This window comes from Heterodontus francisci, chromosome 6, assembly GCF_036365525.1.
Source record: "Heterodontus francisci isolate sHetFra1 chromosome 6, sHetFra1.hap1, whole genome shotgun sequence".
Lineage (NCBI taxonomy): Eukaryota > Metazoa > Chordata > Chondrichthyes > Heterodontiformes > Heterodontidae > Heterodontus > Heterodontus francisci.
In genome coordinates, this window is record NC_090376.1 from 71,531,614 (window position 1) to 71,554,433 (window position 22,820).

General features: G+C 45.7%; 1 protein-coding gene and 1 pseudogene across 5 annotated transcripts; both read left to right on the top strand.

Annotated features, from left to right (window-relative positions):
* Window positions 1-2,916: 2,916 nt before the first annotated feature.
* On the top strand, window positions 2,917-3,025 carry LOC137371617 (U2 spliceosomal RNA; annotated as a pseudogene).
* A 5,403-nt stretch (window positions 3,026-8,428) lies between these two features.
* Window positions 8,429-14,641, top strand: txndc9 (thioredoxin domain containing 9). Of its 5 annotated transcripts, none has more exons than XM_068033893.1 (5): window positions 8,429-8,529; window positions 10,612-10,833; window positions 11,131-11,249; window positions 12,467-12,721; window positions 13,940-14,641. In XM_068033893.1, the coding sequence occupies exons 2-5, from the start codon at window positions 10,645-10,647 to the stop codon at window positions 14,052-14,054; spliced, it is 678 nt and encodes a 225-aa protein (XP_067889994.1). In that variant the 5' UTR covers window positions 8,429-8,529; window positions 10,612-10,644; the 3' UTR covers window positions 14,055-14,641. The 5 variants fall into 5 exon arrangements, with proteins under 5 accessions (XP_067889994.1, XP_067889997.1, XP_067889993.1 ...); XM_068033896.1 differs by having other exon boundaries at window positions 8,466-8,524; XM_068033892.1 differs by lacking the exon at window positions 8,429-8,529 and adding an exon at window positions 8,550-8,915.
* Window positions 14,642-22,820: the final 8,179 nt, after the last annotated feature.

Genomic DNA, 22,820 nt, shown 5'->3' on the forward strand with positions numbered 1-22,820 from the left:
ACCACAGCCAACGCGGGGGAACCGTGAGGTGGGGGCGAGACTTCGGGTGTGCATGAAGGATCTGAGGGGAAGGGCCCTTCTCACCACCAGCCAAGCTACGTCTTGGTGCTTGTTTGAAAGTTCTGGTGATGAGGCATTCCGCCAAATGACTTTGACGGTCTGCTCAGGGAACCATCCGACACATCCACCGTCTCCTTTTCCCGTAGGGCCTTGAGGACATTCCGTGCAGACCACTGCCTGATGGACCGGTGGTCAAAGGTGTTTTCCCGCAGAAACTGCTCCACGAAGGATAGGTGGTACGGCACGGCCCAACTGCATGGAGTGTTCCGCGGCAATGTGGCCAGGCCCATCCTTCGCAACACCGGGGACAGATAGAACCTCAGCACGTAGTGACACTTGGAGGTTGCGTACTGGAGGTCTACACACAGCTTAATGCAGCCGCACACGAAGGTGGTCATCAGGATGAGGGCCACGTTGGGTACATTTTTCCCGGCCTTGTCCAGAGATTTGAACATCGTGTCCCTCCGGACCCGGTCCATTTTAGATCCCCAGATGAAGCGGAAAATGGCTCGGGTGACTGCCACGGCGCAGGAGTGGGGTATGGGCCAGACCTGCACCACGTAGAGCAACAACGTGAGCGCCTCGCACCTGATGACCAGGTTCTTACCCACAATGGAGAGAGATCGCTGCCCCCACATGCCCAACTTTTGTCGTACCTTGGCTACTCGCTCCTCCCAGGTTTTTGTGCACGCCCCGGACCTTCCGAACCATATCCCCAGCACCTTCAGGTAATCTGACCTGACGGTGAAGGGGACAAAGGATCGGTCAGCCCAGTTCCCAAAGAACATGGCCTCGCTCTTGCCGTGGTTAACTTTGGCTCCCGAGTCCAGTTCTAACTGGTCGCAGATGCTCATCAGTCTGTGCACGGAGAGAGGATCCGAGCAGAAGACGGCGACGTCATCCATGTACAGGGAGGTTTTAACCCGAGTGCCTCCGCTGCCTGGGATTGTCACCCCTCCGATACTCGCATCCTTCCTAATAGACTCAGCAAAGGGTTCAATACAGCAAACAAACAAGACCGGGGAGAGAGGACAGCCCTGTCTGACTCCAGATTTGATCGGGAAACTTTCCGATTCCCACCCGTTTATTGAGACTGCGCTACTGATGTTTGTGTAGAGCAGTTGGATCCAATTGCAGATTCCCTCCCCAAACCCCATTTTGTGAAGCACGTCCATCATGTAGGTGTGCGATACCCTGTCAAAAGCCTTCTCCTGGTCCAGGCTGATGAGGCAGGTGTCCACCCTCCTGTCCCGTACGTGGGCGATCGTATCCCTGAGTAGTGCAAGACTATCAGAGATCTTCCTGCTGGGTACAGTACAGGTCTGATCGGGGTGGATCACCAACTCCAGAGCAGATTTGACTCGACTGGCTATGACTTTGGACAGAATCTTGTAGTCAACATTAAGCAGTGAGATGGGCCGCCAATTTCTGATTTCTGCCCTCTCCCCCTTCTGCTTGTAAATGAGGGTGATGATGCCTTTCCTCATGGATTCAGCTATGCTGCCGGCCAGGAGCATACTCTGGTATACTTCCAGCAGGTCCGGGCCGACCCAGTCCCACAGGGCCGAGTACAACTCGACCGGTAAGCCGTCGCTCCCGGGAGTTTTACTCGTCTCAAAGGACTCGATGGCCTTTGTCAGCTCGTCCAGAGTTAGCGGTTTGTCCAATCTCTCCCTCCTGCTGTTATCTAAGCCCTCTGTGATAGATGACAGGAAGGACTGGGAGGCTCTGCTGTCTGTGGGCTTCGCGTCATACAGCCCAGCATAAAAGGATTTGCTGATCCTTAGTATGTCGGACTGCGAAGACGTTACCGAGCCATCTTCTTCCTTCAGGCTGCTGATAACAGAGCTCTCTCTGTGTACCTTTTGGAAGAAGTAACGTGAGCACGTCTCATCCTGCTCGATGGAGCGGACTCTGGACCAGAAGATGATCTTGGAGGCCTGCTTGGCAAAGAGCGAGGCCTGCTGGCTCTTCACCTCTTGGAGGTCCTCTTTGACCTCGACCCCCATTGACTGCAACCGGAGTAGATTTTGCATAATTTTCTGGAGTCGGGACATTTCCCTCTGTCTCTGTCTCGCCCTCTGAACACCTTTGTGGATGAAGAACCTCTTGATGTTCTCCTTGATCGCTTCCCACCAGTGAACTGGAGACTCAAAGAGGGGTTTCACGGTCCTCCAACTTTTGTAATCCCTTTTGAGTTCCTCAACGTTCTCTGGGGTCAGCAGTGTAGCATTGAGCTTCCACGTCCCTCTGCCAACCCGCTGGTCGTCCTGTAAGTGACAGTCGGCCAGTGAGAGGCAGTGCTCGGAGAAGAACACCTGCTTGATGTCGGTGGATCCGACCGTGACAGCACGGGACAGAAACAGGAAGTCAATCCTGGAACGGGCAGACCCGTCCGATGTTGACCATGTGTATCTGCGCTGCGCTCCGTCTGCAGGTTTGCTGAAGACGTTGTGCAGTTTGGCATCTTTAACTGTTTCCATTAGGAATTTGGACGTAGCGTCCAGTTTACTGTCGTCACTGCCGGATCGTCCAGCCGCATCGATGATGCAGTTGAAGTCACCGCCTAGGATGACCGGCCTGGACATCACCAGCAGCAGTGGGAGCTGCTGGAAGACGGTCAGCTGCTCCCTGCGTTGTACCGGGGCGTACACGTTGATCAACCCGAGCGGAGCGTTGTTGTACATTACGCCTGCTACGAGGAGGCGACCGCCCACCACCTCCTTAACTTCGGAGATGGTGAAGTTACCTCCCCGCAGCAAGCGTAAAAGGATTTGCCTTCATCTGGGTTGGGCCTAATTATGCTACCTCAGTGTTCTCTAAGTCACTCAAAACTTACCTTTTTATAACCAATCTTTTGGTTCTCGGCCTTTTGGCTAAGATCAAGTGTAGTATCTGTTCTTATCAGTGCTTATTTGATTGAGAAGAGACCATGATCATTGCCTTTTGATCCTGGGGAAGCTTTGAGTAAAATGGCTATAACCAATTTTCGAGCTTCGGGCCAGGGAGTGCGCAACACCGTTCGGGTGGTCGTGAAGGACAAGGAAGGAGATGCACCGGTCGATCGCACCTTCTTCATCAAGAAAATTCTCTTCGATTGCTGCGGATTTCAAGCGACGGACGTCTTCTGCCTGCAGGATTTCCCCAGCAGTGGATACTTCGACGTGACGTTCCGGAACGTGGCGGGATGCATCAAGTTCCTGAAGGCGTTCAAGGAGAAAGGGGACCGGGCGCCACTGTCGATCCTCACAGCGGAGCCGCTCTTCACGCTTCCGTCACAACGGGACCGGGTGGTGACGATTCACCTCTACAACCCCCATGTTCCGGTGGTGGATGTACTCACCTTTCTCGCCAGGTACGTCGAGGTGGCCGGCAGCAGCACTGATGTCAAGGACCCCTTTGGGATCTGGACCAGCAAGCGGCAGGTCAAGGTGACCTTGAAGGTAGATCCCAGTGGAGCCATCATCCACCCTCCCTCCAGCTTCGCGATCGGGGGAAGTCGAGGCTTCTTGGTCTACGCTGGGCAGCCCAGAGTTTGCCGCACCTGTGGCAAATCTGGTCACATGGCAGCCAACTGCAGCACGGTTGTTTGCAAGAACTGCAAGGAGGAAGGCCATCAGACCAAGGACTGTAAGCAGACTAAGTGTTGCAACTTGTGCGGTGTGGCAGGCCATCTCTACAAGACCTGCCCCAAACGTTGCCTCAGCTATGCTCAGGCGGCAAGGTCCAAGGAAAGGCCGGGAGAAGGTTCGACGAAGGCGTCCGCTGTTCGAAAGGAGACCAGCAACCTTCTCCGCAGCGAGGAACTTCAACCTGAGAAGGAAGGGGAGGCAGCTGAAACCAACGACCCAGCACCTACCCAGCGCCCGGAAACCCCTCCTCCACAGACAGAATCAATGGAGGAGGAGGCAGCAGATGGACAAACAGCTCAGTGGCAAGTGGTCCAGAGGAAAACCACAAAGAAAAAACATCCCAAAGCCACCACCCAAACCAGTGGCAAGAGGAGGGTCTCTTCTGAATCAGACTGCAACAACTCCTCTTCACTGGACGGGGAAATGCTGGAACGACAGCCCCTTCAAAAGAGGCGGCAGAACTCCGAGATGGATGATAAGGCATCCCAGCCCCCGGGCACTGGAAGCTGTGATGGGCCCAGCGTGCCCCAACCCCAATGCCCCACACGTAACGACGTGGCCAACGCATCTCAGCTCCGGGACACCGGGAGCAAAGACACGTCTGGCGCACCTGAGCTCCGGGAGACCGGGAGCTGTGATGTTTTCGAGGAGGAACAGATGGAAGCAGCTGAGGACAACCCAATGCTCTCTGCCTACAAGACCCCCCCGATGTCACCCGAGCGGCACAAACCCTGCATGAAAAATCAGGAGGGGTTTCTGAGCCCAACCAACGTGAAACTGCTTGCGCACACGATGGGTATGCAGGAACATCCCGAAGGACTGGGACTAGCGAGGACAAATGGTATGGGAAGCAACAACTAATTTTTAGTAAAAAATGGGTATAAGAATTGCTTCCATTAATGTGCGTAGCATTAAATCGACTACGCGATGTGTTTCAACCTTGGATTACCTTGCCAAGGTCAAAGCTGACCTACTGTTTCTGCAGGAGTGTGGAATACCACACCTCAGCACCTCAGTGGTTGCGATGGTGGTCCCACGGGCCATCGATCTGGTCGGGGGGTAATGACTGCCGTTCCTCCGGCCTGGGTATTCTGCTGCGGGGAGGTAACTTCACCATCTCCGAAGTTAAGGAGGTGGTGGGCGGCCGCCTCCTCGTAGCAGACGTGATGTACAACAACGCTCCGCTCCGGTTGATCAACGTGTACGCCCCGGTACAACGCAGCGAGCGGCTGACCGTCTTCCAGCAGCTCCCACTGCTGCTGGCGACGTCCAGGCCGGTCATCCTAGGCGGTGACTTCAACTGCATCATCGATGCGGCTGGACGATCCGGCAGTGACGACAGCAAACTGGACGCTACGTCCAGATTCCTAATAGAAACAGTTAAGGATGCCAAACTGCACGACGTCTTCAGCAAACCTGCAGACGGAGCGCAGCGCAGATACACATGGTCAAGATCGGACGGGTCTGCCCGTTCCAGGATTGACTTCCTGTTTGTGTCCCGTGCGGTCACGGTCGGATCCACCGACGTCAAGCCGGTGTTCTTCTCCGACCACTGCCTCTTACTGGCCGACTGTCACTTACAGGACGACCAGCGGGTTGGCAGAGGGACGTGGAAGCTCAATGCGACACTGCTGACCCCAGAGAACGTTGAGGAACTCAAAAGGGATTACAAAGGTTGGAGGACCGTGAAACCCCTCTTTGAGTCTCCAGTTCACTGGTGGGAAGCGATTAAGGAGAACATCAAGAGGTTCTTCATCCACAAAGGTGTTCAGAAGGCGAGAGAGAGACAGAGGGAACTGTCCCGACTCCAGAAAATTATGCAAAATCTACTCCGGTTGCAGTCAATGGGGGTCGAGGTCAAGGAGGACCTCCAAGAGGTGAAGAGCCAGCAGGCCTCGCTCTTTGCCAAGGAGGCCTCCAAGATCATCTTCCGGTCCAGAGTCCGCTCCATCGAGCAGGATGAGACGTGCTCGCGTTACTTCTTCCAAAAGGTACACAGAGAGAGCTCTGTTATCAGCAGCCTGAAGGAAGAAGATGGCTCGGTAACGTCTTCGCAGTCCGACATACTAAGGATCAGCAAATCCTTTTATGCTGGGTTGTATGACGCGAAGCCCACAGACAGCAGAGCCTCCCAGTCCTTCCTGTCATCTATCACAGAGGTCTTAGATGACAGCAGGAGGGAGGGACTGGACAAGCCGCTAACTCTGGACGAGCTGACAAAGGCCGTCGAGTCTTTCGAGGCGAGTAAAACTCCCGGGAGCGACGGCTTACCGGTCGAGTTGTACTCGGCCCTGTGGGACTGGGTCGGCCCGGACCTGCTGGAAGTATACGAGAGTATGCTCCTGGCCGGTAGCATGTCAGAATCCATGAGAAAAGGCATCATCACCCTCATTTACAAGCAGAAGGGGGAGAGGGCAGAAATCAGAAATTGGCGGCCCATCTCATTGCTTAATGTTGATTACAAGATTCTGTCCAAAGTCATAGCCAGTCGAGTCAAGTCTGCTCTGGAGCTGGTGATTCACCCCGATCAGACCTGTACTGTACCCGGCAGGAAGATCTCTGATAGCCTCGCGCTACTCAGGGATACGATCGCCTACGTACGGGACAGGAGGGTGGACACCTGCCTCATCAGCCTGGACCAGGAGAAGGCTTTTGACAGGATATCGCACACCTACATGATGGACGTGCTTTCCAAAATGGGGTTTGGGGAGGGAATCTGCAATTGGATCCAACTGCTCTACACAAACATCAGTAGCGCAGTCTCAATCAACGGGTGGGAATCGGAAAGTTTCCCAATCAAATCTGGAGTCAGACAGGGCTGTCCTCTGTCCCCGGTCTTGTTTGTTTGCTGTATTGAACCCTTTGCTGAGTCTATTAGGAAGGATGCGAGCATAAGAGGGGTGACAATCCCAGGCAGCGGAGGCACTCAGGTCAAAACCTCCCTGTACATGGATGACATCGCCGTTTTCTGCTCGGATCCGCTGTCCGTGCGCAGACTGATGAGCATCTGCGACCAGTTCGAACTGGCCTCGGGAGCCAAAGTTAACCACGGCAAGAGCGAGGCCATGTTCTTTGGCAACTGGGCTGACCGATCCTTTGTCCCCTTCACCGTCAGGTCAGATTACCTGAAGGTGCTGGGGATATGGTTCGGAAGGGCCGGGGCGTGCACCAAAACATGGGAGGAGCGAGTAGCCAAGGTACGACAAAAGTTGGGCATGTGGGGGCAGCGATCTCTCTCCATTGTGGGTAAGAACCTGGTCATCAGGTGCGAGGCGCTCACGTTGTTGCTCTACGTGGCGCAGGTCTGGCCCATACCCCACTCCTGCGCCGTGGCAGTCACCCGAGCCATTTTCCGCTTCATCTGGGGATCTAAAATGGACCGGGTCCGGAGGGGCACGATGTTCAAATCTCTGGACAAGGGCGGGAAAAATGTACCCAACGTGGCCCTCATCCTGATGACCACCTTCGTGTGCGGCTGCATCAAGCTGTGTGTAGATCCCCAGTACGCAAACTCCAAGTGTCACTACGTGCTGAGGTTCTATCTGTCCCCGGTGTTGCGAAGGATGGGCCTGGTCACATTGCCGCGGAACTCTCCATGCAGTTGGGCCGTGCCGTACCACCTATCCTTCGTGGAGCAGTTTCTGCGGGAAAACACCTTCGACCACTGGTCCATCAGGCAGTGGTCTGCACGGAATGTCCTCAAGGCCCTACGGGAAAAGGAAACGGTGGATCCTGTCGGATGGTTCCCCGAGCAGACCGTCAAAGTCATTTGGCGGAATGCCTCACCACCAGAACTTTCAAACAAGCACCAAGACGTAGCTTGGCTGGTGGTGAGAAGGGCCCTCCCCGTCGGATCCTTCATGCACACCCGAAGTCTCGCCCCCTCCGCACAGTGCCCCCGCGTTGGCTATGGTGGGGAAGAGACGGTCGCACACCTCCTCCTGGAATGTGCCTTTGCAAAGCAGGTGTGGAAAGAGATGCAGTGGTTTTTGTCAAGGTTCATCCCAAGCAGCTCTGTAACACAGGAGTCTGTGCTCTACGGGCTGTTCCCAGGGACGCACACCGAGACAAACATCAACTGCTGCTGGAGGACTATCAATTCGGTGAAAGACGCCCTTTGGTCTGCCCGAAACATGCTGGTCTTCCAGCGCAAAGAGTTGTCCACCACCGAATGTTGCAGACTGGCACATTCCAAGGTCCAGGACTACGTGCTGAGGGACGCACTAAAGCTTGGGGCAGCCGCAGCAAAGGCTCAATGGGGAAAGACCACAGTGTAAGGTTCCCCCACCAAGCTGGACTGAGGGGCTGGATCACTGGGAAACCCCTCGAACTGTATCGTTAATATTCTCAATTGCTGTAAATGTAAAACTGTAATTGACATGACAATTGTGAAACGGAAGGGTTGGGAAGAAACTCATGACAGTATTGAAGGAAACTGATCTCCCTTGCAATGTTTGTATTTTTTGGTGCTGTTTGGAAACTGTTTGGCAATGTAATTTTTACAGATTTTTATGAATAAAGTATATTTTGGAAATAAAAAAAAATCTTTTGGTCATTTGGTCTTAAATCTCCTTATGTGGCTCGGAGTCAATTCTCTTTTCATAATGTCCTTCTGAAGCATCTTGGGGCATTTTACGACGTTAAAGGTGCTATATAAATAAATACAAACTGTTTAAGTTTTTTGAGTAGACTTAAAGCACTCAAGGCGTATTCTCCAAATGCGGAAATGTTCCTTTATTGGCTCAATTATGTTCTTCCTCTGCTGCGCTCACCGTAAATTCGTGCACGGGTATGAAAAGGAAAATATTGAACATTTCGTACATCCCCTTGCAGTAAGGTATTTGACATTATGTTGTGACAGTCCCAATTTGAGAACAGCGTTGGAAACATCTTAACAGATATTTTGCAGTAGGAAATGAGATTAACATAGACTCAAAGGGGCGGACTTCGTAATTTTAGCATTAACTCCACCTATAAATAATCACGTAAAGAATAAAATACCAGTAACTATATTCGAACATAAAGATAGCATTAAAGGACGGAGGGGGGCAGCCTGGCTCTCCACGCAGCCCTTTGTCTTGTCTTGGCCCGGCCCGGCCCTTGACCCGATTCTTCGACGGTTGCCGGGAAGCAAGCAGTGACCTCTAACCCCGCAGATAGTTCGCCAGTGATAGACTGGGGCAGGAAGCAGGCGGTGCGAGAGGCCGGGCGGAATAAAGCCGTGTAAGTAGCGGGCCAAGTGTCCGTAGCCATATCCTCGATGAGTAATGAATCCAGTGTATTTATGTACAGAGAGCGGGCCCATCCGTGTTTGTCGCTTAGGCCTTTGCTGAGCAGAGGCAGGGCCGCTGAGAGGCGTAGGTTAAGCGTAGAAATGTCGGATGGTACTTGAAAGTTGTCGGTTCGCGGTGCGCACAGAAACTCCCCCCCCTCCCCATTACAACCCCTCTCTTCAAATGGTTCTCCGTGGTACCGAAAGTTTGGTGTCTCCCTATCCCTGAAGTAATAATGGAGGTTCAATAGATAACAGTTTACAATTTCCCATTAGTTTAATACTAGTAATGCGGGGCTGTGCCTCTGTTGGTCCCGATCGGAATTTTCAGTCTTTTTTGCAATACAACCTGTCAACGGCCGTTTAGTGATTTTTGCAGTTTTAATACAGCATTTGCTCCTGATGCTGTTTTGGGCTGATAATATGTGATCCTGTCCTTGTTCAAATTGGCCTTCATTCGTTTCCACAAATAGGTGTGGTTACTAACCTGAACACATCAGGCTAGTGTGGACCCGGCCCGTTAGGAATGTGCTTTAATAGTTGCAATTCTGATTAAGATGCCACTTTAAAAATATTAAACAGTCTAATTTAGCTTAAGTAATTGTAGGATTCTTTTCTCTGGATTTCATTAGGCTTCAGGTCTATGAGCATTTTCACCATAGGTGCTCCATGATAAATTCGTATCTCAGCCTCAATATGTGAGGAAACTTCAGAAATCCATGCAAATTAGGGAAATAACCCCTATATCTTAAATTCAAATCTAATTCCTAAGCTTTTGATAACATTTGAACTTGATCCCTTTTAAAAATATTGTAGATCCGTGTGAACCTAAAATACAATATCCATTTTGATTATATCGTGTATTGGGCCTAATATTTAATTTGAGTTATAGAAAAATAGTGGCTTTAGTGTTGACGATGTGGTGATTTTTTTCGATTACTAATGGAGGCTTTCGGAGCATTTTGTAATGGGTCATTTTCATGGTGAAATGTGTAAGAAAAATTTAAAAGTCTGACAATTGGGAGTGTTGCAGAAGTATATTTTTCCTCCTTGCATCTTGTTTATTGCCTCAGTCTCCTTTATTGAATTTGCCCTTTTTTTTCATAGTTCCTCTTTTGGGTCTCCCCGACCCCTCCCCCCCGGCAGTACTCAATGGAAGAATAGTAGGAGAGAACAAGAACCACCACTCAGTGGGGGAGAGCCTCCCTGCTGGAAATCCATAAAGGAAGAGCAGCAGCTGAAGGAGGGGAGAATTTTTTAAAAATGGAGCAGCTGAGGCTGGAAAGAATCAAATAAACAAAAGAATGGTAAAGGCTTAAGGGGATCCAATAGGCCCACTGAAGGGTCTGGGCCAGGAAGAAGTGGGGATGGGGATGGGGGGGGGGGGTGGTGACAGTGGTAAGAAGGAAATTATTTTTGCAGATGTGCACAGATATTGAAGTTAATATTTTTAATTGATCAGGAAAAATGAGATTTTGGTGCACAGAACACATTTAATGTGCACTATACGGAAGACTTAATTAGATGGTTAGAACTGTTGAAGATAATATGTGGAATGAAATATTGCTCCTAGACAGTAATAAATTTACTGTATTAATATGCTTAATTTTTGTTTAAACAAATGTACCTGGCTATATTTTCCTTTAGGAATTGTGTACAGTGTTCTCCTAATTCACAAGGATGGCAAGTAACCCCTCAGTGGCTATGCTCAGTAAAGTCCTTGAGCAGCAAATGCTGCAGACAACTGAAATAGTTGAACAACATCTAGATACGGAGATTGAAAAGTTTGAAAAGATGGATGCAGATGAACTGGAGAAACTCCGAGAAAAGAGGCTTGAATCAATGAAAAAAGCACAACATCAGAAACAGGTGGAAACTTTCACGAAGCAAACACATCCATGTTTTAGTTCCAGATAGCACCATATTAGCAAATTGGATTAGTATTTTGTCGCAGCAAAGAAATTTTACATTAATTTTATTGTCCTGAATTCTTTTTCCTGACTTCATCATAATGGAAATGGAAATTACTGTATAAAACTCAAGTGAACAGAGCTTTGCTTTTAAATTGACTTGCTTTAATGTAACAATTATTTTAAACATAGTTTTGTGCTTTTTCGATACAAGGCATTTAAATATTTTATTCTAATGCTTTCAATCCACATACAGGAATGGCTTTCCAAGGGCCATGGCGAATACAAGGAGATTCCCAGTGAAAAAGATTTTTTTCAAGAAGTTAAAGAGAGTATAAATGTGGTTTGCCACTTTTACAGAGATACCACATTAAGGTGAGGAATCACATTTTCTCTATCAAGATGACAAAACAGAAGAACTTTTGTTTTTTGAACTTAGGAAACAGAGGGTAATTATAATTGCAATTATTTGGGTGTTAAGTAAGCAAGATTACCAAAACTTCAAGATTTATTGAACCAAAAGAAATTACTTTTTTTTTTCTTAATCTCCCCCACCACTCCACCCCCAGTCTCCCATCTCCACATCAGATAATTGAAATTGGTGGATGATGAAGAAACCTTATCCGCACTGCTGTTTGTTACACTGCTGCTGGCAAGATCTTTTGGTACGAGAACAGCTGATCTGTTAAGTCATGCTGCTTGTCCAGGTCAAAAAGGTTTCCCTAAATCCAGTCCACCCCACCCCTGCCATCAGTGCCTTACTTGAGTTCAGCATTAGCCCAAGTGTGTGTTTATTTCAACCGATGCAACAGCTTCCACAGTACTAATTTCAACATATGAACTTCAACGGCAGTTGTAAATCTTCCTGTTTAAATGTGTTCATTTGCCTGCGCGGTGGAGTCTTTGTAAAATGTAATGCCATGTGGTAAGTAATTCCAATGAGACCAAATGAAGCAGTTTCTGAAGAAGCAGGTGGATGCAACAGGAAATTTGAGCAGGATGAGCTATTCTAGCACTAAAAGAATGGATCTGAGTGAAGAGGTGAAAAAAGCTGCCAGCGCTGACTTTCTAGTCTCCCATTACCCAATAATTTTTTGTGGATAACTTGTAACATGGTTCACTGAATGGGGTGCCCCAGGAAAAATGAAAACATGTAAGGCCAACCCTGGAGAGGGGTCTCATACAGCACAACCCTCCTTCCTATTTTTTAAACATATCATTTTATATTAAGTAATTATCCAGTACTTTTTAAAACCGTAATCTAACATCAGTCACTATTGTGGCAAAGCATTCCAATAATTCATTACATGAAAAAGTTTTTTCTGAGTATCTAATGCTTAAGATTGTGGCCTTGTTTTCAAATTACCCATCAATGGGAATAATTGATCAGCTATCTACCTTCAACCTTCAGTTTTGAAGATCATGGTCCTAGTTAGTCGTGTTTCTTCAGCTCTAAAGTCGCCCCTCTCCAGTATTTCAGATGTTGTTGAATCATTTTGTATTACTCCTCTGTGTTAAGTATTTCTGCATTTATACATGACAGCTTTGAAGTCCATTCACTATGTAATTTTAATTTGTTCTTTTATGTACAGATGCAAGATAGTAGACAAGCACTTAGCTATTCTGGCTAAAAAGCACTTTGAAACCAAGTTCATTAAATTAAATGCAGAAAAAGCTCCTTTCCTTTCTGAGAGATTACGAATCAAAATAATTCCAACAATGGTTTTGGTGAAAGATGGAAAAGCTAAAGATTACATAGTTGGGTTTGATGACCTTGGTTGCACAGATAATTTCACTACCGAGACTTTGGAATGGCGACTGGGCTGTGCTTCCATTATTAACTACAGGTAATACTCTCTAATTTTTGGTTTTGGTGCATTGTTAGATAAATTTGATTTTCAGTTAGTCGGGAGAAAAAAAACTTAATCGTTTTGGATTGATAGCAGTGATGTTCTAACACCAAAAGATTTTCAAGTGACTTTGTGGTTTACAAAGAGAAAACATGCTTAATGTATTTCATAATGTGCAACTTCAAACTTATTAGATATTTAGCTATAAATGCCAAATCAGCTTCAGGGGGAGAAGTCTAGACAGAATACTGTGTTATCAAAATATTCCCCCACACTCGGTGAGGACAAGGATTAGTTGTAATACTCTTCCCCCTCCCCTCTTAAAAAAGAAAACTATTCAAGAGCTTTACACCCAATGAAGTATTCTTTTCTGAAGTATAGTCACTGTTCTAAATGTCGAAACAGAGCAGCCAATTTGCACATGAGCTCCCACAATCAGCAAATGAGATAGTGACCAGACAATCGGTTTTTAGTCGTGCAGTTGAGGGATAAATATTGGTCAGGATGGCAGGAGAACTTCCTGCTCTTCCAAAAAGCATTATGGGATCTTTTGCATCTACCTGTAAGGACAGATGGGATTTTGGTTTTAAAATCTCATCTGGCAGTACCTCTGCCGAAGCAGCACTCCCTCATTACTGAAGTGGCAGCCTTGCTTATGTCCTGTAGTCTTTGAAGTGGGACATGAATCACATCCTTCTGACTCCAATGTAAGAGTGCTACCATTATGCCAAGGCTGATACTATTGGTCCAGTGACAATTGGCAGACTCTAGAAGACTTAGAAAATTTAAGTGGAAATCAAAATTTTGTGGGATAGCTCATGCCATGTGTATGTCATTTGTTCAGTTTCATGTGTAGATTGTTATGAAGTTTAGCAGACTGTTTTGCCCCATTGATACTTACAGAGCATTTGCATTCAGTTTGTATCCGCATGGTCCAAATAAGTTTATTTTTCCCATATTTATTGTCGTAACTTGGCTCCAACAATTGGAGAGAGTCCATTGTTTACTTGTCATGCAATTCCTGCCAGAGACTACTATAATTTTCTGATGCAAATTTCTTGTTTTGTAGCTACAGCTATCTCAGCCTATTGAAGTAAATGTTAATGCAATTTTTACTTCTGCTCACTAAAGTTGAGCTGCAGCATAACAGTTCCTACTTTCGAGTTTAGATTTCAGCTAAAAAAGTGACTAAAATCTGATTCTCTCTTACTTTAGTGGAAATTTGATGGAACCACCTTTCAAGCTGCAAAGAAAAAGTGGATGCATCACAAAGGTGGAGAAAAGGGCAATTAGAGGAAAAAACAATGATTCTGATTCAGATGATGATTAGACTGTTATAAGTATGTTTCTTAATCCAAGCTTCTGATTTACAGGTTTTTTTTTGCCTGTCCTACCCATTGCCAACTTTTAATTTTAGATGTCATACAAATTTTTAATTTTGTAGACTAATACTGCAAATATAATTACATTGTTAACAGTGACTTTGTCAGATATTGACTGTTAAATTGTTTTTGTTCGAAATGGTTTTGTGAATGTTGGTAGAATGTCATCTATTTTGCCGCAATTGCATTGTAAGTCTATTTTTGTAGCATATGGACTAATGTACAACATTTGCATCACTTACTAGAGTAATGTTTTTATAAACATCATACATAGTAATAAATTGGAAGGACATACAATAATTCACTTGCCAATTTTTGAACTCTTGAAATGTTAACTTTCTGGGTTACAGAGTTCTAGATTCAGTTTGCCATCTATTATGTCAACTAACTTTGCAATGATTTCTAAGAAAGCTAGGCCAGTGAATTGCAATTTTTTTTGATCATGTAGGATATCACTGTCAAACCTGTTCCAGTCTAAACACTCACCTTCCTTACCTTTTATGAGGAACAACTAGATTAAAATGAGGACAGAACATTTTTTATTTTTCCTAAGTGCTGTTTTTTGTGTCGGTAAATGTATTCTTTTTATGACAATTATACAGCTCCGTAAGGTACATGATTAATTGTTCTTGGCTATCACAGCTCGGTAGTGCTGCAGCATCTGGTTGAGAAAAAGGCAAAAGCAGTCATAGTTCTAGTGGGTAACAGCAATACAGTGACCCTGCCAAATGTGTAATATTAGGCTAACATTAGGATACACTCCATTGTCAAAGTAGTCACTTGGATGACATGCTGAACTATTGCTGGCAACTGTGGACGTATATTCCAAACTCAAATTGAAAATAAATCTGTGTATTCCCCTTCCTTCTATCCTACCACAGCCAACTGTTTAAAAATATATTGTATAATGAACTAAATATTTAATCAGAATGTGGGTATTGCTCGTAAGATCTGAAGATGGTGAGCTGCCTTCTTGAGCATTTGCCATAGCAGTTTGATGTATCTGTTTGAAGAGTCAAGCATGTTAGTGTGGAACTGGAGTCTGAGGCCAGATCTATTGAAGTAGAATGGAAAAGGAGCAGGAGTAGCCCTGATAAAGGATGGCATAAGGAAAGTAGTAAGAAAGGACCTTGCTCAGAAGATGAGGAAGTAGAATCAGTATGAGTGGAGATTGGGGATAACGAGTCAGAAAACGCTGATGAAGTAGTTTTATAGGCCTTTAACAGTAGTTATACTGTTGGGCAGAGCATTAGCAAGAAATAATTGGAAGCTTGTAACAAAAGCAATGTAATAATCGTTGGGGACTTTAATCTTCATTATAGACTGAACAAAGGCAAAGTAGTCCAGAAGATGAGTTTGTAGAATGCTTTCACAATAGTTTCCTGCTACAATACATTTGTAGAACCAACGAGGGATAAAGCTATTTTAGATCTAGATTGTGTAATGACAAAGGTTTAATTAGTAATCTCATAGTAAAAAAGCCCCTGGGGAAAAATCGTAATACAATTAAACTCCATATTAAGTTTTGAGTGACATACTCCAATCCCAAACAAGCATCTTAAATGTAAACAAAGCCAATTACATAGGTATGAGAGGAGAGCTGGCTAAGGTTGATTGGGTGAATAGGCTAAAAGGTATGGTGGTAAATGAACAGTGGGAAACACTATTCAAAATGTTGAACAAAAATACATGCTATTAACAAAAACTCGAGAAAAATCCATACATGACTTATTCGGGAAGTTAACCATAGTAACATTATAAGCTTTTTATCAAATATAGACTATCTTTGATTAAAAGAGGCTTATGTTGTGAAGAACTCTAGTAAGCCGGAGGGTTGGGAGTGTTTTAGAAACCAGCAAAAGGCCACCAAAAAGTTGATAAGGGAAAAATTAGAATGAGAGGATACCAACCAGGAATATAAAAACAGATTGTAAGTGCTTTTACAAGTATATTAAAAGGAGTAGCTAAAGTAAACGTTGGTCCCCGAGAAGCAGAGCCAGGAGAAATTATTGGGAAATGAGGAAACGACAGATGTTCAACAAACATTTTCTGTCCATCTTCACAGTAAAAGACACAAATTACATACCAGAAATAGAGGGTAATGGAGGGGCTAATAAAAGTAAGGAACTTAAGGTAATTAACATTAGCAGAGAAAAAATATTGGAGAAACTTAAGGGACTAAAAGCCGACAAATCCCCAGGACCCGATGGCCTACATTCTAAGGTTCTTAAAAAAGGTCGCTGCAGAGATAGTGGATGCACTGATCATGATTTTCCAAATTCCCTAGATTCTAGAATGGTCCCAGCAGATTGGAAGTTAATAAATATAACACTGCTATTCAAAAAAGGAGAGAGTGAGAAAATGGGGGACTACAGGCCAGTTACCCTGAAATCAGTTAACTGAAAAATGGTAGATTCTATTTTTAAGTAAGTCTTAACAATGCACTTAGAAAATCATCGGATCATTAGAACAAGTCAACATGGTTTTACTAAAGGGAAATCCTACTTGACAAATGCGTTTTTTGAGGATGTAACTAGTAGGGTGAATAAAGGTGAGTCAGTAGATGGAGGATACTTGTATTTCCAAAAGGCATTCTCTAAGGCACCACGCTAAAGGTTAATACCCAAGATAAGAGTTCATGGAGTTGGGGGTGATATATTAGCATGGATGGATGATTGGTTAATGAATGGGAAGTACAGAGTTGGGATAAATGGGGCATTTTCAAGTTGGCAGGCTATAACGAGTGGAGTGCTGCAAGGATCATTACTGGGTCCTCAGCTATTTATAATCCATATGAATGACTTAGTTGAAGAGTAATGTATCCAAGTTTTCTGACCATACAAAGCAAGATGAGAGTGTAAGCTGTGAGGAGGACACAGGCTGCAAAGAGATAAAGACAGGTTAAGTGAATGGACAACAAGGCGGCAGATGGAGTATAATGAGGGGAAGTGTGAGGTTATTCATTTTGGTAATAAGAATAAAACAGAATATTTTTTAGAAGTGTGAAACTTCTAAATGTTAATGTTCAGAGAAACTTGAGTGTATTCATACAAGGAACAGAGAGCATGCAGGTACAGCAAGCAATTAGAAAGGCAAATGGCATGATGGCCTTTATTGCCAGGGATACAAAAATAAGGAAGTCTTGCTCTCATTGTATAGGGATTTGAGCCCACAGCTGGAGTACTGGGCACAGTTTTGGTCTCCATATCTAAGGACGATGTCATGCACATTGGAAGTGCGATGATAACATATTCACGGACTTACTGAAGAGTTATAAAAAAATTGTCCGTCTTCAAAATAAAGGTTCATTTTTTAAAAAGTGAACAATGGTCCAAAATGGGTGTCGAAGAAAAAGTGCACTAGCCTTTTGTGTATCCAAACAGTCTGACAAAGCCAAAGGACAAATCTTCAGAGCCAAAAGGTAACAATAAAACTATCTTACACCTATCTTAAAAACCTTCCAGAATTAAATATCATCTCCTAAAACAAAGGAAGTGTGAAGTAGCAACATCCTGGGCCATTGTGTGATCACCATGAGGACGAAACTAGAGTGTCTCCTAACAGGAGCTGAGAGGTGACACAGTTTCACCTTAAAACAAAAAGGCAGCCAGAGAGAGAGAGACTGACCCGAAGGTGAAGCTACTTGCAAAAGCTGGCATTCCAGCAAGCCAGAAAGCACGTGGTTTCAAAAAATGGTTTCAAGCCAGAAAGCACGTGCCCTGTCGAAAAAAATCAGACATAGACATTATACAGCAGAGACAGCCGGAAGTGACCCACCATCTTCAACAGAACTTTCAATCAAGAGAAATCTACAATCATATTAGGCCTGCAACCATCTAGAACTCAAGTCTTAGGAAAATTCAACAAGTTTGTCATAACCTTTCTACCCCACTTAAAACCACCTTCCTTTTGCCCTTCTCTGTTTATGTGGTGTGTGTGTATGTGTGCACGCGCATGAGCAAATATGTGAGTGGATGCAATTGCGCCAATTTGGGGATTAAGCGTATTGATCAATAGACAATTGACTTTGATTTTAAAACTGACAAGAAAATCTGTCGCTGTCTGTTTATTTGAAAAATAAAACACCAAGGGGCTAAACTCAATACAAATACACTTGCTGCGGTCAGGTGGGGAGTTGAACAGTGGGGACCACCCATGTCACATCACATGGCTGTAACAAAGGATATACTTGCCTTGGAGACAGTACAGCGAAGGTTCACTAGCGGGGTTCCTGGGATGAGAACATTGTCCTGTGATGAGGGGCTGAGTACTTATACTGGCTGGAGTTTAGAAGAATAAGAGGTGATCTCATTGAAACATATAAGATTCTGAAGGGGCTCGACAGAGTGGACACACGGGTTGTTTTCCCCTGGCTGGGGAATCTAGAACACGGACGCACTATCTCAGGCTAAAGGGTAGGACCAAAATTAGGAGAATTTTCTTCACTCAAAGGGTTGTGAATCTTTGGAATTGTTTACCCCTGAGGGTTGTGGATGCTCCATCGTTAAGGTTGAGATGCAGATTTTTCCAGGCTGAATTTTGTTCTGATGACGGAGATCCCGGCAGTAGGCTGGAAAGTTGGTGGAGACCCCACCTTGGCGCTCCATTGCAATTCCACAGCGGGCAGACAATTAACTGCCTGCTGTCGGCGACGTTGTCCATTTAAGGGATGAGCTCCCGCCTTCAAGAGCTGCCAGCCAATCAAGTGGCTGGCAACTCTGCAGTACCAGACTGGGAGCAGTAGCCACTGCCAGTACTGCAGGAGGCCCCTGCAGCATTGCGGAGAGAGAAGACCCCAGGCCAGGTGAGTGGGGTTGGGCTCGCCAGGGCCATTCAGGAAGGCCCCGGTTTGGGGGTGGGGGAATGGCAATTGTTCCCAGGGTTGCTGAATTGCTCCCAAAGGAGGGACCTGACCCTGGTAGAAGACCGCTGGTTTGCCTGGCAGTGTCTTCCTATGGCGGCAAGCCCCTCCACCTTCTATTAAATTGAGGCACAGGTAGGAAGAGGCCCTTAAGTGCTCATTAATTGGTCACTTAGGTTCCCTGCTTTGGACTAAATTGTAAAACATCGAGAAAGTGAGGGGCACTCTGCCCCCACCTTCTCACGCAATTTTATTGGTCCTCCTGCCTCTGTTCACGTCCCAAGGGGGCCCATAAAATTCAGCCCTTCATCTTTCGGAATCAAAGGATATGGGGAGTGGGTGGGAAAGTGTAGTTGAGTTAGACCAGCCATGATTGTACTGAATGCCCGAGTAGGCTCGAGGGGCCTTATGGTCTATTCCTGCTGATATTTTGTTATGTTCTTAAGAACAGTAGGTTTCATTCCTCAAGAGATATTAGTGAACAAGTTGGGTTGTTACAACAAGCTGACAGGTTGCCTCTCACTTTTACTGAAACCAGCATTTTTTCTTCCTTTTTCAAACTTTCAAAACTGAATTCCAATTCTCACATTACCAAGGTGGGAGTTGAACTCTTTTTTTTGGATTATTTGTCCAAGTCTCAAATACTAATTCAGCCACACAACGGTTACTCTATAGACAATTTCAGATTGTGACAATCATGCATTACCATACTGCATAAACAGTATTTATGGTGCAACTATACATGTCTGACCTAAGTAGCCACTTTTGTTGTAGCGGTCCAGTAATGATTTCAGAACAGGCAATTACTCTTTGGATCTGTAAATCTGGGCATGTTAACTAGAGAATAATCCATCCCTGTTCAATGCATGGATAGAAGAGTTAGCAATGGTATGCTGACAACACATTGAAATGAGAAACAAAAACCAACTTAGTTTATAAATATTGGCCCAGATTTTGCTGCCGTAGTGAAGAGTTTAATGTACATGATGTTACTAATGTGTAAATCATTCAGCAACTTGTGAGGAAGAATTGCGAATCTCCAAGTTTCTGGACAATTCCTACCACTCCACCTTTAGCTTCACAAAAACAGCAGCTCCATCTCCATTTCATTAAATTGCTGAATTTGGAAATTAATTGTCAGTTAAACTCACTGCAAAGATTTAGGGCTGCTACTTAACAGAGAAAGTAGCTCATTTTGAAATGGTATTTATGCTCCTTCCCAGGAGCAGGGAACGATCGGCCTGGGAGTGGGTGGGAGCAGTGGCGAGGTCTGGAGCGAGCAGCTGAGGGGGGGAAATTGCCAATGGGGAGCAAGGGGGAGGGAGAAAGCGCAAGGGAGGGAGCAAATGGCTGAGAGAGGGAAGGTGTGGAGGCCTAGAGCAAGTGACCGAGGGATAGAGCGGCTAGCGGGACGGGAGCGAATGGCTGAGAGAAGGCAACGCCGTGGCAGGGATCAAGCGGGATGAAGCAGCAATTTAAGCAGGGATGGTGGGAGGGAGCAGGGTACTGTTCGGGTGAATGGAGACAACTATTAAGGGGTGGTGATGTCATATGCACGCATTCATAGTGGCAGGCTGGCAAATGTTCATGCATTGATGAGGTCCGCTATTGCTCTGCACATGCTCTGCGTTGTCAAGAGTCACTTTTTTAAAAAGTGGAGCTACAACAGCAGGCTGCTTTCGAAGTACCTGATTCAGAAAAAAAGTGAACATAAGAACTAGGAGCAGGAGTAGGCCGTCCGGCCCCTCGAGCCTGCTCCGCCATTCAATAAGATCATGGCTGATCTTTTCGTGGACTCAGATCCACTTAGCCGCTCTCTCACCGTATCCCTTAATTCCTTTAAAAACATTTACTGAAGTAGCTTCAACTACTTTACTGGGCAAGGAATTCCATAGATTAACAACCCTCTGGGTGAAGAAGTTCCTTCTCAATTCAGTCCTAAATCTGCTCCCTCTAATCTTGAGGCTATGCCCTCTTGTCCTAGCTTCACCTGCCAGTGGAAACATCCTCTCTACTTGTATCTTATCTATTCCCTTCATAATTTTATATGTTTCTATAAGATCCCCCCTCATTCTTCTGAATTCCAATGAATATAATCCCAATCTACTCAGTCTCTCCTCATAAGCCAACCCCCTCAACTCCGGAATCAACCTAGTGAACCTCCTCTGCACCCTCTCCAGTGCCAGTACATCCTTTCTCAAGTAAGGAGACCAAAACTGCACACAGTACTCCAGGTGCGGCCTCACCAGTACCTTATACAGTGAGCACAAAACAAAATACTGCAGATTTTGGAAATCTAAAATAACAGAAAATATTTAGGGCAGGCAACATCTCTGGAGACAAACAGTTAATGTTGCAGTTCAATAACCTTTTGTCAGAACTGGAAAAGTTACAGATGAGCAACTTTTAAGCAGGTATGGAGCGAGGTAAAATCAGGCAGGAAAAGGTGGTCAGTGATGCAGATGACACAAAACTGGGTGGGAGGGTGAGTTGTGACGAGGATGCAGAGACGGGGTGATTTGGACAAGTGAGTGGGCTAATGCATGGCAGATGTAATATAATGTGGATAAATTTGAGGTTATCCACTTTGGTAGCAAAAACAGGAAGGCAGATTATTATCTGAACGGCTATAAACAGAGAGGGGAATATGCAGCGAGACCTGGGTGGTGTTCTTGTACACCAGTCGCTGAAGGTAAGCATGCAGGTGCAACAGGCGGTGAAAAAGGCAAATGGCATGTTGGCCTTCATAGTGAGAGGATTCAAGTACAGGAGCAGGGATGTCTTGCTGCAATTATACAGGGCCTTGGTGAGACCACACCTTGAATATTGTGTTCAGTTTTGGTCACCTTATCTGAGGAAGGATGTTCTTGCTATAGAGGGAGTGCAGCTAAGGTTTACCAGACTGATTCCTGAGATGGCAGGACTGACGTATGAGGAGAGATTGAGTCGGTTAGGATTATATTCGCTGGAGTTCAGAAGAGTGAGGGCGGATCTCATAGAAACCTATAAAATTCTAACAGGACTTGACAGGGTAGATGCAGGAAGGATGTTCCCGATGGTGGGGGAGTCCAGAACCAGGGGTCATCGTCTCAGGATACAGGGTAAACCTTTCAGGACTGAGATGAGGAGAAATGTGTTCACCCAACGAGTGGCGAGCCTGTGGAATTCGCTACCACAGAAAACAGTTAAGGCCAAAACATTGTACGTTTTCAAGGAGTTAAATATAGCTCTTGGGTCTAAAGGGATCAAAGGGTATGGGGCGAAAGCAGGAACAGGTTACTGAGTTGGATGATCAGCCATGATCATAATGAATGGCGGAGCAGGCTCCAAGGGCTGAATGGCCTACTCCTGCTCCTATTTTCTATGTAGGAGATGATTTAATGACAGGAGTGTTAACCGTGCAAAGCAAAAGGAAATAATGAGAAGTTAGAGAAAGGAGTCCAAAAATTAATAATTACAGCTGAGTGTGAGGAAAACATGCAAAATTGGTAAAAGCAGAGAAGACTTCCGTGGCCCAGGAATGTGACGGAAGAAAGGTATGCAGACATCAGGTGAGCAGAGCACCCTGCCCATTTTGTACAAAAGGGGAATCCCCCAGCCCACACCTCCCCTGTTCTCAGTAGCTCTGGTGCATCCATCCTATGTACCAACATCTGCCATGGGAGCGATGGTTAAGGTCTCAAGTTGTTAGTTGATGTCAAGGTCTGGAGGCTGTCAAGTAAGACGAGATCCTATTCAGAGCTTGTGTTGAGCTTCATTGGAAAAGAGTAAAATGCCAAGTCAGTGGGCGTCTGCTCACACCTTTTGTTACTCTAATTCCTCTCATCTTCTTTTGTCTTGTACCATCATTATT

Bases quoted from the DNA above. Each gene is read 5' to 3' on its own strand.
- txndc9 (XM_068033893.1), top strand. From the start codon at position 10,645: ATGGCAAGTAACCCCTCAGTGGCTATGCTCAGTAAAGTCCTTGAGCAG. The intron at 10,834-11,130 runs GTGGAAACTTTC...ATCCACATACAG, and splicing joins AAGCACAACATCAGAAACAG to GAATGGCTTTCCAAGGGCCA. The intron at 12,722-13,939 runs GTAATACTCTCT...CTCTTACTTTAG, and splicing joins GCTTCCATTATTAACTACAG to TGGAAATTTGATGGAACCAC.